The sequence below is a fragment of the Phaseolus vulgaris genome, chromosome 1 (genome assembly GCF_051622355.1).
Source record: "Phaseolus vulgaris cultivar YP4 chromosome 1, ASM5162235v1, whole genome shotgun sequence".
In the NCBI taxonomy this organism is placed as follows: Eukaryota; Viridiplantae; Streptophyta; class Magnoliopsida; order Fabales; family Fabaceae; genus Phaseolus; species Phaseolus vulgaris.
Genome location: NC_143498.1, coordinates 27,017,860 through 27,030,883, shown reverse-complemented (window position 1 = coordinate 27,030,883; position 13,024 = coordinate 27,017,860). Strand labels below are relative to the sequence as shown.

At 53.6% G+C, this 13,024-nt stretch overlaps 1 protein-coding gene across 1 annotated transcript; it reads left to right on the top strand.

Annotated features, from left to right (window-relative positions):
• Positions 1–11,083: 11,083 nt before the first annotated feature.
• LOC137815812 (uncharacterized) lies at positions 11,084–12,793 on the top strand. Its single transcript, XM_068618925.2, has 2 exons — positions 11,084–11,739; positions 12,706–12,793. The coding sequence occupies exons 1-2, from the start codon at positions 11,084–11,086 to the stop codon at positions 12,791–12,793; spliced, it is 744 nt and encodes a 247-aa protein (XP_068475026.2).
• The last annotated feature ends 231 nt before the right edge of the window (positions 12,794–13,024 follow it).

The window sequence follows — 13,024 nt, the reverse complement described above, 5'->3', positions numbered from 1 at the left end:
AAAGAAGGCGTCGCCAAGAAAGAAGGCGTCGCCAAGAAAGAAGGCGTCGCCAAGAAAGAAGGCGTCGCTAAGAAGAAAGGCGTCGCCAAGAAGAAAGGTGTCGCCTGAGTGCAGGCGCCGCTAAGAAACATGACGGAGGAAAAGCGCACAATATATGAGACGTATGCAAAGTAAAGCGGCGTTACAAAAACCAAGTATGGTATAGTAAAGTTGATGTTACAAGCAGTGTTCGATACAAATGGGAGTAATGCGAATAGGGCAAACATTACAACTCATACAAAAACACAAACGAACAACTTTTCAGTGGCCATCGGTGTCAACACGGGAAGAAGACGAAGCCCCGCTCTCAGTCCGCAGAGCTCGGGTAAGTCGTGACCTCCGCTCTTGGTTTATTTTCGAACCTGCACCAAGGGAGATGAATGTGTAATGCGGAAGCAATAAAGGCGGAAGTTTCTAGGGCAGTGACTCATACATATATACTTTCCGAGAGTTCCAGCGTTGAACTCCAAACTGATCAAGGTGGCAGAGTCAAAACCTCCCACCTCAGCGAGAATCCGGCAAACCACCTGGTCATTCGGGGCTAGCTTCTTGAAGGGTTTGGATTTGAGGGCCCTCGTCTCCCTCACCCAGTACAGTGGAAAACCATCCAGGGCGGAGGGAACGAGGTCAGAGCAGCAGATCTTGAAGAACCGGCCTTTCCACCCAGTGAATGAGTTTTGGAAGGGGGTCAGGAGAACTCTGCCAGGAACGTTACTGAGAGTTACCCAGAGGTTGTTCCTTTGCCTCTTCACCTCGAAGAAGTGAAGAAAGATGTCAACCGAGGGTGCACAACCCAGAAACCCGAAAAGGATGTCAAAGGCCTTGACAAAAGCCCAGCTGTTGGGATATAACTGGGCCGGAGCGGCATTGATCTCCGTCAGCAGTTCCTTCTCGAACCTGGAGAAGGGCAGGCGCACGCCGATGGTTTTGAAAACCACCTGATAGAAGTAAAAGAAGGGGACCCCGTCGTTGGCTCGTTCGTCTCCACACACTGGCTCCCCTAGAGTGCAAGGGAGCACAGCAATGTCGTCGTCGTGCCTCCTCGCGAAGGCACGGTGATTATAGGAGCATGAATCCCCTTTGTGTTCCCTTATGGCCCTGGTGGAGAGTAAGCATGAGCATTCGTCAAGAAGCTCGCTCGAAGCCCAAGCATACAGGTCCTTGGGGTTGACCCTGGGGGCAGTAGCACGAGAAGACATTCTTGAACTGAATCAGGGAGGTTCGAAGGCGTGTGGCCCACTGGTAACGCAAGGGTAAAACGCTGGTGGGAATGAATACTGGAAGAACTCTTCGCGAGAAGAGAAAGGGTGCAAGTAGAAAGGGTGCAAATAGTTTACGAAAAGCGCAAAAATGATGAGGACAGTTTCAAAGCTTTGAAGAATCAAATATTGCGGTTAGAGCGCCAAACGACGCAAATGGAAGTATTGTAGTTATAGCGCTAAACGACGCGAATGGATGGACCGCACGATCGAGCCACGTGGCGGAAGATGGAAGGATGGCCCTGACACCCCTGGTTAAACTCAGAAAACGTCGTATCGACAGAATGCCCAAGGGTACGATGCGCCGTCGAGAGCGGGTCAGGGGCACAGTAGGAGTCAGAATCAAGTCGAGTGACTGAACGTCCCATCAGCCATGTAAGAAGTGCCACGTGGATAGCACAGGCGAAGCCCTAAGCTCTTCGCCATCCTCAGGCGTCGACCAGGGCCAAAGTAAAGATAACGCCCAAGGCGACGCCAGCATGAGACGCCCGAGGCGTCGCCAGGAAAGGCACAAAAGGCGACGCCAGCATGAGACGTTGCGGGCATCGCCAACCCAAGTATCAGCAGTGCCGCCTCCCCGATACCCACAGGTAGGAAAGACTGTGGAGGGAGACGAAATCGAAGAGGTCAAAGCTAGTTTAGTGGCGTCGCCTCCCCGATACCCACAGGTAGGAAAGACTGTGGAGGGAGACGAGATCGCCAAAAGCCAGCGAATCACTGGCAGGGTTGTTCCCCGATACCTATGGGAAGGAAAGACCATGGAGGGAACGACCCCCACCCCCCAGAGCACTCGGCGTTTTTAGACACCCGGGGACGATACGGCGCTGCTGTAGCGGGCCTCTCCTTAGGCGTGGGCGCCGGGCACTAAGAATCAAGGGACGGATCGCTTTGGTGTTAGAGACACCCCGTGGACGATACGGCCCCATTAGGCAAGCCTCTCCATGGGCGTGGGCATCGACGCGTGACCTTCCCCAGACATACAAGGCCGCCCAACACAGTGAAAGAAACGGGTATAGTACAGGCAAAACAACCGAAGCACGTGAAGGCAAAGAACGAAAGTAAAATCACACAGGCGAAATTCTATATCGCAATGGCACGAAAGTAATCATGCAAAAACCCAAAGTTGTAACGAAAGTGCAGACAATTCAAAGAATTACAAGTTTATCAAAGAAGGTTAAAACAAGTGTAAAGGAATAAAGTGATGGTCGAGGGTGGCGGTTCAATCGTCCAGTTCCAGGGGCACGACTTTTCCATCAACAATGTGGTGAGTGGAATCGCAGTTGGAAATGTCGAGCCCCGGATTCATGCAGACAGCTTGGGCCAGAGCCTCCTGGAATCCCTCCTCGAAAGTTCCCGCCATGTCCTGGATGAGGGTCTTTTTGTCCTTCTCTAGCTCCTCAATGGTGGCATCCCCAGAAGCTACCTGCTTCTCCAAAGCCTCCTTCTCCACACGGAGTCGGCTGACCTCGACTTGCAGTTTGTCGTAGTCAACCTGGAGAAGGCCCATAGCTTTGGCCTGGGTAGCCATTTCCCCTTCCATCCGCTCCATTCCGTCAGCTTGCTCACAGCAGCGGTCCTTCAAGTCCTTTTGAACTTCTTCGTAAGCTTCGACTATGTCTTGAAGGCTCGTTACCTGAACTTTGAGGGCGACTTCCCGAGCGTAGAAGTCGGCCTGAAGCTCCACCGCCTCTGCCAGTTGTTCTTCAGCCTCTGCTTTGGACTCCTGCGCCTGCTTCAGGGTGGTTTGGTAAGCTTCGTTTTGACGTCCCAGAATCTTCTTTTTCTCCTCCAGGGCAGCTACCCTTGTTTCCAAGGCCTGGAGGGTTTGAGTTTGCAGAACAGCGTTTCTGGCCTGGGTGCGCCATTCAAGGGCCACCGCCAAGAAGGCCTCCAAGTAGAAAGGCATGCCCTCCTTCCTATCGGAGCCCTCTGGCATTGTTCCACGACTGAAGCCCCTCATCAGATGCATAATTTGAGGAGGGATGGCGATAAAATCGGGGGCGGCAGCGATGGGGGCAGGAGAAGCAGAGACCTCTGCCGGTGGCGGAGGTGGAGCAGACTCGGCGCCTTCGCCTATATCCTTTTGGACGGTTGTGGGGGGAAGGGAAGTAGCGCTGGGAGGGTTGTCCCTGAAAGAATCCTCTCCCTGGGGCCACGCCGCCGGTAGGAGGGGAACCCTTGCAGATTTCCTCCTCTTGAAGGGTGCCACGCCATCCGAGTCTTCATCGTCGGATATGATCTCCAAGACCCGTTTCCCTTTGTCGAGGGGGTTGGGGCCGGCGATGAGGCCACGGCCATAGGAACGACATCAATGGGCAGAGGAGAGCCGGGAGTCTGAAGCGCCTCAGGGCTACGTGGGGACGGTGAAGATGAGCCTAGTGGAGCTTCAGTAGGGGTCGGTGGTGGCAGAGGCAGGGTTGATGGGGGTTTGGGTCAGCAGCAGAGGCGGAAGAGGCGCCCGCTTTGGCAGCACGAGCGTCCTTTATCGCTTTCGCCAGCATCATCCTTTTGGAAGCGCCCATCACCGATCCTACATTCAGATAAACCAAGCAGCAGAAGTCAAAGCCAAAGCAATTATGCAAAATCACAAAACGCGTAGAAACGTGAGACGCGAATCACATGGTATAAGGGAAGACAGGTGAAAGAGGCCAAAGGAACAAACATCTGGTAGTAAGGTACAGATAATGAAAGATGGTAAGGGGAGGGTCTCCATACCAAAATATGTGGTCAGGGCGTGAGCGTTGTATTCGCTCGCGATGAGCTTCAATGTATCGAAGACGATCCCCAGGTCAGCCAAGGCCTTGCATACCTCCCTGTCAGTAGGGGATAGCTCATCCAGGGTTTTGGCCCTGAGCAACTTAGGGTGCTCCGTCCAGTACAAGGGAAAGCCGTCAAAGGCTGTGGGGTCGTGCTTGGCGCTGCACACCCTAAAGAATTTTCCTTTCCAGTTTTTATAGGAGTTCTGGAAGAGGGAGAGTATGATCCTGCCCGCGATGCCGGAGAAGCTTACCCAAAAGCTTTTCCCCTGTTTCTTCACTTCGAAGAAATGCAAGAAAACATCCACGGAAGGAAGGATGCCCAGGTGCCCGCAGAGAATTTGAAAGCCCCTTACAAATGCCCAACTGTTGGGATGGAGCTGGGCGGGGGCTGTGTTAATCTCAGTAAGGAGTTCCCTCTCAAAGGGCGTGAATGGGAGGCGCACCCCGACGCGTTTAAACAGCGTCTGGTACATGAAGAAGAAGGGACTCCCCTTTCTAGGTCTGTCATCCACACACACAGGTTCCCCCGGTCGGCCGGGACGAACGGAGATGTGCGCGTCATGAGTGCGGCAGAAGGCATTAAAGTTATACAAGTGGGGATCCCCACGATGATTCTCCAGGTCCTGAAAGGATGTCAGCCTGGTGCACTCGTTCAAAAGCTCGTCGGGGGCCCATGTATAGAAGGCTTTATAATTGGACTTGAGGGTCTTGGGGGAAGAACCAGACTGGGAGTTCGGGCGCGTCATGGTGTGAATAAATAGCTGGAGAAAGAAGAAAGGAAAAAGGTTTTTAACAAAGTGATGCCAAGACAGAAAAGGGTGTAAAACCCCAGGAAATACCACCCACGCGAGAAAACCCAGAAACAAGGAGAAGGGAACAGAAAAGAAAGGAGAAGCGGAAGAACACAGTAACGCATAAACGTAAACAGTCCCAGGCAGTTCAATAAACTATGCAATGCGACGAAGGAGAAGAGTCGGGATGTGCGAAAATCATACCTTTGTTGTCGAAGTAAGGGAGGAAGGAGAGCACGAAGGAAAGAGCAGGAGTTGCAGGGAAAGGGTTTGAAGGCGATGAACAGTGCGGAGATGCAGAGAGAATGGATGTAACAGTGGTGTGAGCGCGGGGTTTGGGGGTAACTTGAACGTTACATTTGCAACCCAAGAGGCGCTAATCATGAGCCATGAGATCGTGCCGCGTGTCAAAGGATTAAGCGCCCAAAGGGAGCGCAAGAGACTCTAGAGGCTGGCCGTGTGATGAGCCACGTGGCGCACGATTAAGCGTAGCCCCAAAAGGTGTTATTTTCCCCGCTTCAGAGGATGTCCAATCAGCATTAAGAGCGCCCCTATGGTTCAGAGAGTGTCACGTCAATAATTCGAGAATTGTTGAGTCAGCAGGGAATGACACGTCATCAGGGTGACACGTGGACGGCGTGGGCGAGGCCTTAGTCTCTGCGCTGAAGACAAGTCTTCGGCTTAAGACTGGGGGGCTTGTGTACCGTCCCGTATCCGGGTGTTGACAAAGTCAAGGTCAAAGTCAACGCCTGGAATCAAAGTCAACACAAGGCGTCGCCTAGGTGAAGAGACGCCAAGTGCCAGCGTCGCCAAGAGGAAGTGTCGCCAAGGCAAGGCGTCGCCTAGGTGAAGGCGTCGCCCAACCAGGGCGTCGCGAAGATCAAATATCACTAAGGCAAGGCAATCACAGTGTGGTTCCCCGATACCCATGGGTAGGAAAGACCATGGAGGGAGTGACGCCGTGGGAAGGCCTCAGGTCCCGATGATCCGGGGGAGTGATAAAGAGAAGAGAAAGGTGGCTTCAAAGCCATAGTGACAGCACCAGTGTAGGGCAGCCTGACTCGTGAAGTACCCTTGCCGCCCCCAGAGACGCCTTTGGGACAGATACGACTCAAGAGGAGGGTCACGCCCAGGGTAGCCGGGTGCAGGGTACGAGAGGAAGGCAGATACGCTCTCAAAGTGAGTGACTAGATGATTGGGGGCATGAGTTGGCACCCAAAAAGTCACCCCTTGCGCAGTAGCACTCCCAAGCAGGAGGACTCACACGTAGAAACGTCCCCAGATGGGGTCATGGCGCTGTGAGGCCCTCCACGTGTACGACAGCCAGTTCAGAATAGAAACACCATTTAGTCAGGTACCAATAAGCATATCAGTTTTTAATATAATTAATGCTTTAAAATAAAAAAGTTAAAAATAACTTACAAAATTTCCGATGATAACCTCAGATTGCTCAAAACTTGGTGCACCCGACTTTTTAATTCGGGCCCTCTTCCATTTTACATGGCAAAAAGGTGGTGATGGAGGAGAAGGGACCCCTTGTTTCCACATTCTCAGACGACGTCCCCTGTCTAGATTGCTCCTTTTCCACCCTCAGTGATTGCTCTAGTTTTCGATACCCGAAACGAGAGAGTACATGCGGGGTAACATTCTTCAAAGCTATCTCTTAAGCTTTTCTTCTGACAATCCTGTCATAATTGAAATAAACAAAGTGAATTAAATAACATAAAGGGCGTTGACCAAAGTCAAACATACGGTGGGACCCACCAAGGGGCTCCAAGGAGGAAAGTTAGTGCATTGACCGCGTTGGGCTTTGCCAAGAATGGGCGTCGCCAAGTGTGGGCGTCGCCAGGGGTGGGCGTCGCCAGGTGTGGGCGTCGCCAGGAGAGGGCGTCGACAGGTTTAAGCATCTCCCACCTTAAAGGCGACTCGTTGTCCTAAGAGAGCGTTTCGGCCCTGATGGTGCCACCCCCCGATACCCACGGGTAGGGAAGACTGTAGAGGGGGCGGCATGATAAGAGGCCACGGTACGGGCGAGGAGGCCTCGGGCCCCGGTACATCAGAACAGTAATAAAGAGAAGAGAAAGGTGGCTTCAAGGCCATTTTCCCAGTACCAGTAGGGAGTAACCTGACTCGTGAAGTACTCATGCATGACGTGTAGGATGTGGCTACCCGCGCCACCTTTGGAGAATCCCTGGGACAGATACGACCCGGGAGAGGGCCACGCCCTAGGGGTAATCCACGTCCATGGTACGAGAGGAAGGCTGATACACTCCCAGGGCGAGTGACTAGAGGCTGGGGCGCATGAGTTGGCACCCAGGTAGTCACCCCTTGCGCCTGATTCACTTCGAGGAAGGAAGACTTACACGCTGGGATTTCCCTAAGTTGGGTTACAGCATCGTAAGACCTTCCACGTGGAGCTGCGCTTAAGTCAGAGAAGCCACGTGGCAGTATGCCTTGAAACCCAAGGTATATAAGCTTTTCTGAAAGATTCGTAAGGTACGTTCTAATCATTTGCACGCATACACACTGTACGCACGAGTGATTTGAGCACCAGAGAGAAGTTCGTTAGAATACAGTTACGCGCCTTCAGAACATCGCAGCTACGGTGTTCCGATACGGAGGTGCGTGGTGTTTTCTACCTACTGACTTGATCGTCGGAGTGCAAACGGCCGCGAGGACGCCCTTTGTTCTCTCTGTTTCAGGTACTCACGGCGGTGTAGGGTGAAAATCTGGAACCAAGACGAAGGTGTCCTTGATACGCGAGTCACAGCTACGCACGAAGCACATTCTGGTCAACCAGCGGGAACATCTGGCGCCCACCGTGGGGCCGATCTAAAACATCAGTTCCACCGCAAGTGCTAAGAGGTTCAGTAGCAGTTTTTGAGAAGTTTTCCAAGAATCTTGCAAAATCCACCGTTCATCTTGAAGTTTACGCAGTCCCACCGATTGCTTTCGGTCCAGCTCAAGTTTTCGCTGTTCGTAGTTGAAGTTTGCTTAGTTCTACCGTTTGTTCGTGGTTTGCTCAGTTTTCACCGATCGTTCTTCAGTTTGGCTCAGTTTCTACCGTTTCTTTTCGGTCTTGATTAGTTCCAACAGTTCGTTCCCCAGTTTTCTTGAGTTTCTACCGGCCGTTTGCGATTCCCCTCGTTTTCACCGAAGGATTTTCAAGAACCACTGTTACAGTTCGAAGTTCTTCAAGAAACTGCAAGAATGAGGACAACAAGGCAAAGTTCGACGCGCGCTGAGAGCGGTGACATGACCATGCAGCAGGTCATGGATATGATGCAAGACCTGCAGCAAGCGATGGCGGCATCAAAGGTTGAGCAAGAGCGTATACAGGCGGATCTGGCGGCATCGCAGGCAAGGAATGAAGAGTTGTGCAGCGTGAATGAGGAGTTGCGCTGCGAGTTGCGCAACCACCCTGGGATTCATGAAGCGGAGGATCGTGAATGTTTCACGCCACCCAGGGAGTTCTCCACACCGTTCTCGCAGTCGATCATGGAGGCGGTGATCCCTCACACGTTCGTAGGTCCCAAGGTGACTTTCACGGGGATGGAAGACCCCGAAGCGCACCTCACTGCGTTCCACACGCAGATGATGCTAGTAGGTGGCTCCGACGTCGTGAGGTGCAAGCTCTTCATGAGCACGTTAACTGGAATGGCCATGAACTGGTTTATCAGCCTTCTAGACGGCCACATCACTTCCTTCGCACAGCTCTCACAGCTGTTTCGCGAACAGTACATAGCGAACCGGGCTCCTCCACCGGTATCGTATGATTTATTCAACGTGAAGCAGTATCAAGGCGAAACCTTGAAAGAATACATCAATCACTTCGGGGCGCAGGTGGTGAAGGTTGGCACCACGGAGGAGCCGATGATCGTCTACACGTTCAGAAAGGGGATGTGCCCTGGACCATTCTGTGAGTCAATCATCAGAAGCCGCCCCCAAAGCTTTGCAAAAATAAGGCGTCGCGCGTTGGAGCACATCGCCACAGAGGGCGAGGTGTGCGAGAAGCGCACAAGCGTTGCACCCGCACGCCCAAGAGTTCCACCAAGCGTTCGAGCATCACATCAACAACTGCTTGGCGTTGGGCCATCAGTTGGACGGGTTGGTAAAAAGTGGGTTCCTGAAGGACTATCTGGCTGGGTCTTCTACAGCCGCGGCCCTGACAGTACCAGAAGAGGATCAGGCACACGAGATGCCGATCCATGGACAAGTACACACCATCTCTGGTGGCATCTCAGGAGGAGGAGGCATTGCCTCTCAGCGCAAGAGGTACGTGCGATCGGTTAATGCAGTAGCTCAGGAAGGATTGGATGACCCGTGGGAGTCAGACTTGGTGTTTACGAAGGCTGACCTACGCGACGTCGTCCCCCATGACAATCACCCCGTGGTCATTTCGGTCGTCACCGCTGTGAGAAGGGTACACCGAGTCCTCGTGGACCAGGGCAGCTCCGCCGACGTCATGTTCTAATCCACATTCAACAAGCTACAGTTGTCCCCTGACCTGCTGAGGCCATACACGGGATGTCTGTATGGGTTCGCAGGGGACTAAGTGGAGGTACGTGGCTACCTGGAGCTGAGGACGACGTTTACAGATGGAACGGCATCACGTACCGAGAGCATCCGACACCTAGTCGTGAACGCCAATTCAACCTACAACATTTTGTTGGGAAGGCCTGCGTTGAATAGGCTAAGGGCAGTGGCTTCCACACGCCACATGAAGATGAAGTTGCCAAATCTTAGTGGCCGGGTTATCGTGATCAAGTCAGATCAGGAGGAGGCCCGGAAGTGCTATGAGAATAGCCTAAAAACAAAAAGGGGAGTGTTTATGGTGGTGGAGCGACCGCCCAATGCAGATACGCCTATGGAGGTGGAGCCTTTGGAGGAGGCGGAACCCGTGGAGGCGGCGCCTGTCGAGTCCGTGCCCGCGGGGGAAGCGCTTAGGGAGGCGGCACCCTTAGAAGGATCACATGGGGAGGCCTCGCCCATGGAAGAAGTACTCGGGGAGGCCTCCCCCATGGAGGGAGTATCCGTGGAGGCCTCGCCCGCAGAGGGCGACGCCTAGAAGAGAAGGTCGTGGAGGTGAGTCTCGCGTTGAGAGCGCTCGGGACAGGCGACCCGAGCCGGTAGAAAATGCGGTTGAAAGGCAGATTGGGGGGAAGATCTTCAAGGTGGGGCGACTGCTGAGTCAAGAAGAGCGGGACGAGGTGGCGGCGATAATTTCGCACCACCTGGACGCATTCGCATGGTCCGCCTCAGACATGCTGGGCATCGACCCAGATTGTCTGTGCCACCATCTCACCATGGACCCCAAGGTCCGTCCTGTACGACAGAGGAGGAGGAAGTTCAACGAGGAGAGGCGCCTCGTCGTGCAGGAAGAAACGAAGAAGTTGTTAAGCGCCGGACACATCTGGGAAATCTAGTACCCTGAGTGGCTGGCCAATGTTGTCTTAGTGAAGAAGGCGAATGGGAAGTGGAGAATGTGCATCGACTTCACAGACCTGAACAAGGCGTGCCCCAAAGATTCGTATCCACTGCCCAGCATCGACGCGTTGGTGGACAGCGCCTCGGGCTGCAAGATGCTGAGCTTCTTGGATGCATTCTCGGGGTACAATCAGATCAAGATAAATCCACGTGATGAGAGTAAAACGGCATTCATGACCGAGACGTGTAGCTACTGCTACAAGGTCACGCCGTTCGGACTAAAGAATGCAAGCACCACCTATCAGAGACTGATGGATAGGATCCTCGCACCTATGCTAGGTAGAAACGTGCAGGCCTATGTTGATGACATGGTGGTGACCTCCCAGGAAAGAGGGCGACACCCAGCTGACCTGGAAGAGCTGTTCGCCACAATAGCTACGTACCGCCTCAAGCTGAACCCGGAGAAGTGCATTTTTGGGGTCGAGGCGAGGAAGTTCTTAGGTTTCATGCTCACCGAGCGGGGGATAGAGGCGAACCCCGACAAGTGTGCGGCGATCCTAGCGACGAGGAGTCCCGCCTCGGTGAAAGAAGTGCAGTAGCTAACGGGGCGCATTGCGGCCTTGTCGAGGTTCGTATCTGCTAGTGGAGATAAAGGCCACCCATACTTTCAGTGCCTGAAAAGGAACAGCCGCTTCGTGTGGACAGAGGAGTGTGAGACAGCTTTCCTCAGCTAAAGGAGTACCTAGCGACGCCTCCCGTGCTATGCTAGCCGCGGGCCGACGAGCCCCTCCGTTTGTATTTCGCAGTGATGGAGTCGGCCATCAGCTCTGTGCTGGTTCAAAAGCAGGATGAGACTCAGAAGCCCATATACTTCGTCAGTAAGGTCTTGCAGGGGCCGAAGACGAGGTATCAATCATTGGAGAAGGCGGCACTGGCAGTGGTGTTCTCAGCTAGGAGGCTTCACCATTACTTCCAAAGCTTCACAGTGGTGGTGATGACGGACCTCCCTATCCAGAAGGTATTGCAAAAGCCAGACGTCGCAGGAAGGATGGTTCGTTGGGCGGTAGAGCTGTCTGAGTTCGATATTCAATACGAGCCCAGGGGATCCATCAAAGAGCAGGTATACGCTGACTTTTTGGCAGAGCTCTCGCCAGGAAGCACACAGCAAGAGATGGAGGTAGGCTCGCGGTGGATGCTTTCAGTGGATGGGTCCTCCAACCAGCAAGGAAGTGGAGCCGGCGTGGTCTTGGAGGGGCCAAAGGGTTTGCTGATTGAGCAGGCCCTGAGGTTTGCATTCAAGGCCAGCAATAACCAAGTAGAATACGAAGCCCTCATAGCTGGGATGCTCTTGGCCAAGGAGATGGGTGCGCGGAGTCTGATGGCGAAGAGCGACTCCCAGTTGGTCACGGGGCAGGTAACTGGGGAGTACCAAGCGAAGGATCCACAGATGGCGGCGTATCTGAAGTACGTCCAGTTGCTGAAGGGGGCGTTCGTGGCATTTGAATTGGTCCACGTCCCAAGGGAGCAGAATGCCAGAGCTGACCTGCTCACAAAGCTGGCCAGCTCAGGCAAGGGGGGAAGGCAGAGGACGGTAATCCAGGAGACTCTCAAGGCGCCACGAATGTTTGTGGCAGATAATAGGGTGGATGTCCTTCATATCAGCACGACTAGGGGAAAGCCGAAGAGCCATCGGTCTTTGATTCAGGACACGGCGAGGGTCCCCAGCGTTAATGTATATCTGGCCTCGCCCAAAGAGGAGGGTCGTATGCAGGTGTGCGTCTTAGAAGAGGGGGACACATGGATGACGCCCTACAGGCGCTACGGATCCTCCCAGCGGAGCCTGGAGAGGGCAAGAGGATAAAGAGAAACTCCACGAGGTACACTCTCATCGATGGAGCACTATTCAGACATGGATTCACGCACCCGATTCTAACATGTGTGAGCAGCGACGAGTGCACAAGGATAATGTCGGAGCTCCACGAAGGGATCTGTGGAAGACATGTAGGGGGGAGGTCGTTGGCATCCAAGGTGATCCGTGCAGGGTTCTACTGGCCAACAGTAAGGGAGGATTGCGTGAGGTACGCCAAGCGATGCTAGCAGTGCCAAATGCACGCTAACTGCCACAAGGCGCCTCCAGAAGAGTTGAGGTCGATTTATAGCCCGTGGCCTTTCCACACATGGGGAATCGACATTCTGGGGCCCTTCCCTTTGGCGATAAGGCAGATGAAGTACTTGATAGTCGCCATCGAGTACTTCACGAAGTGGATAGAAGCAGAGCCGGTGGCGCAGGTGGCACACAAGGTACAACACTTCGTGTGGAAAAATATTGTGTGTCGCTTCGGTGTACCGAGGCGCTTCGTCTCAGATAATGGTACCCAGTTTGCCAGCCTGCAAATGGGTAAGTTGTGCTCAGAAGTAGGCATCAAGCAGGTGTTCGCATCTCTCGAACACCCCAGACAAACGGACAGGTGGAGCCCGCGAACAGAATTTTGTTGAAGGGGTTGAAGAGGAGGCTTGAGAAAGCCAAGGGAGCGTGGGCAGAAGAAGTACCAAGGATCGTGTGGGCTTACCCCACCACGCCCCAGTCTTCCACCATGAAAACGCCGTTCAGCCTGGTGTACGGGTCAGACGCCATGATCCCAGTGGAAATTCATGAGAGCTCGCCCCGTTTCCAAATCTTTGTGGCAGAGAAATCCAATGAGGAGAGGATGGTGAACCTAGACATATTGGACGAGGCCAGGGAAGAGGC

Excerpts from the sequence above, each read along its gene's own strand:
- LOC137815812 (XM_068618925.2), top strand. The coding sequence starts at position 11,084 with ATGGAGTCGGCCATCAGCTCTGTGCTGGTTCAAAAGCAGGATGAGACT. Across the intron at positions 11,740-12,705 it reads CAGATGGCGGCGTATCTGAA|GTGTTCGCATCTCTCGAACA; the intron begins GTACGTCCAGTT and ends GGCATCAAGCAG.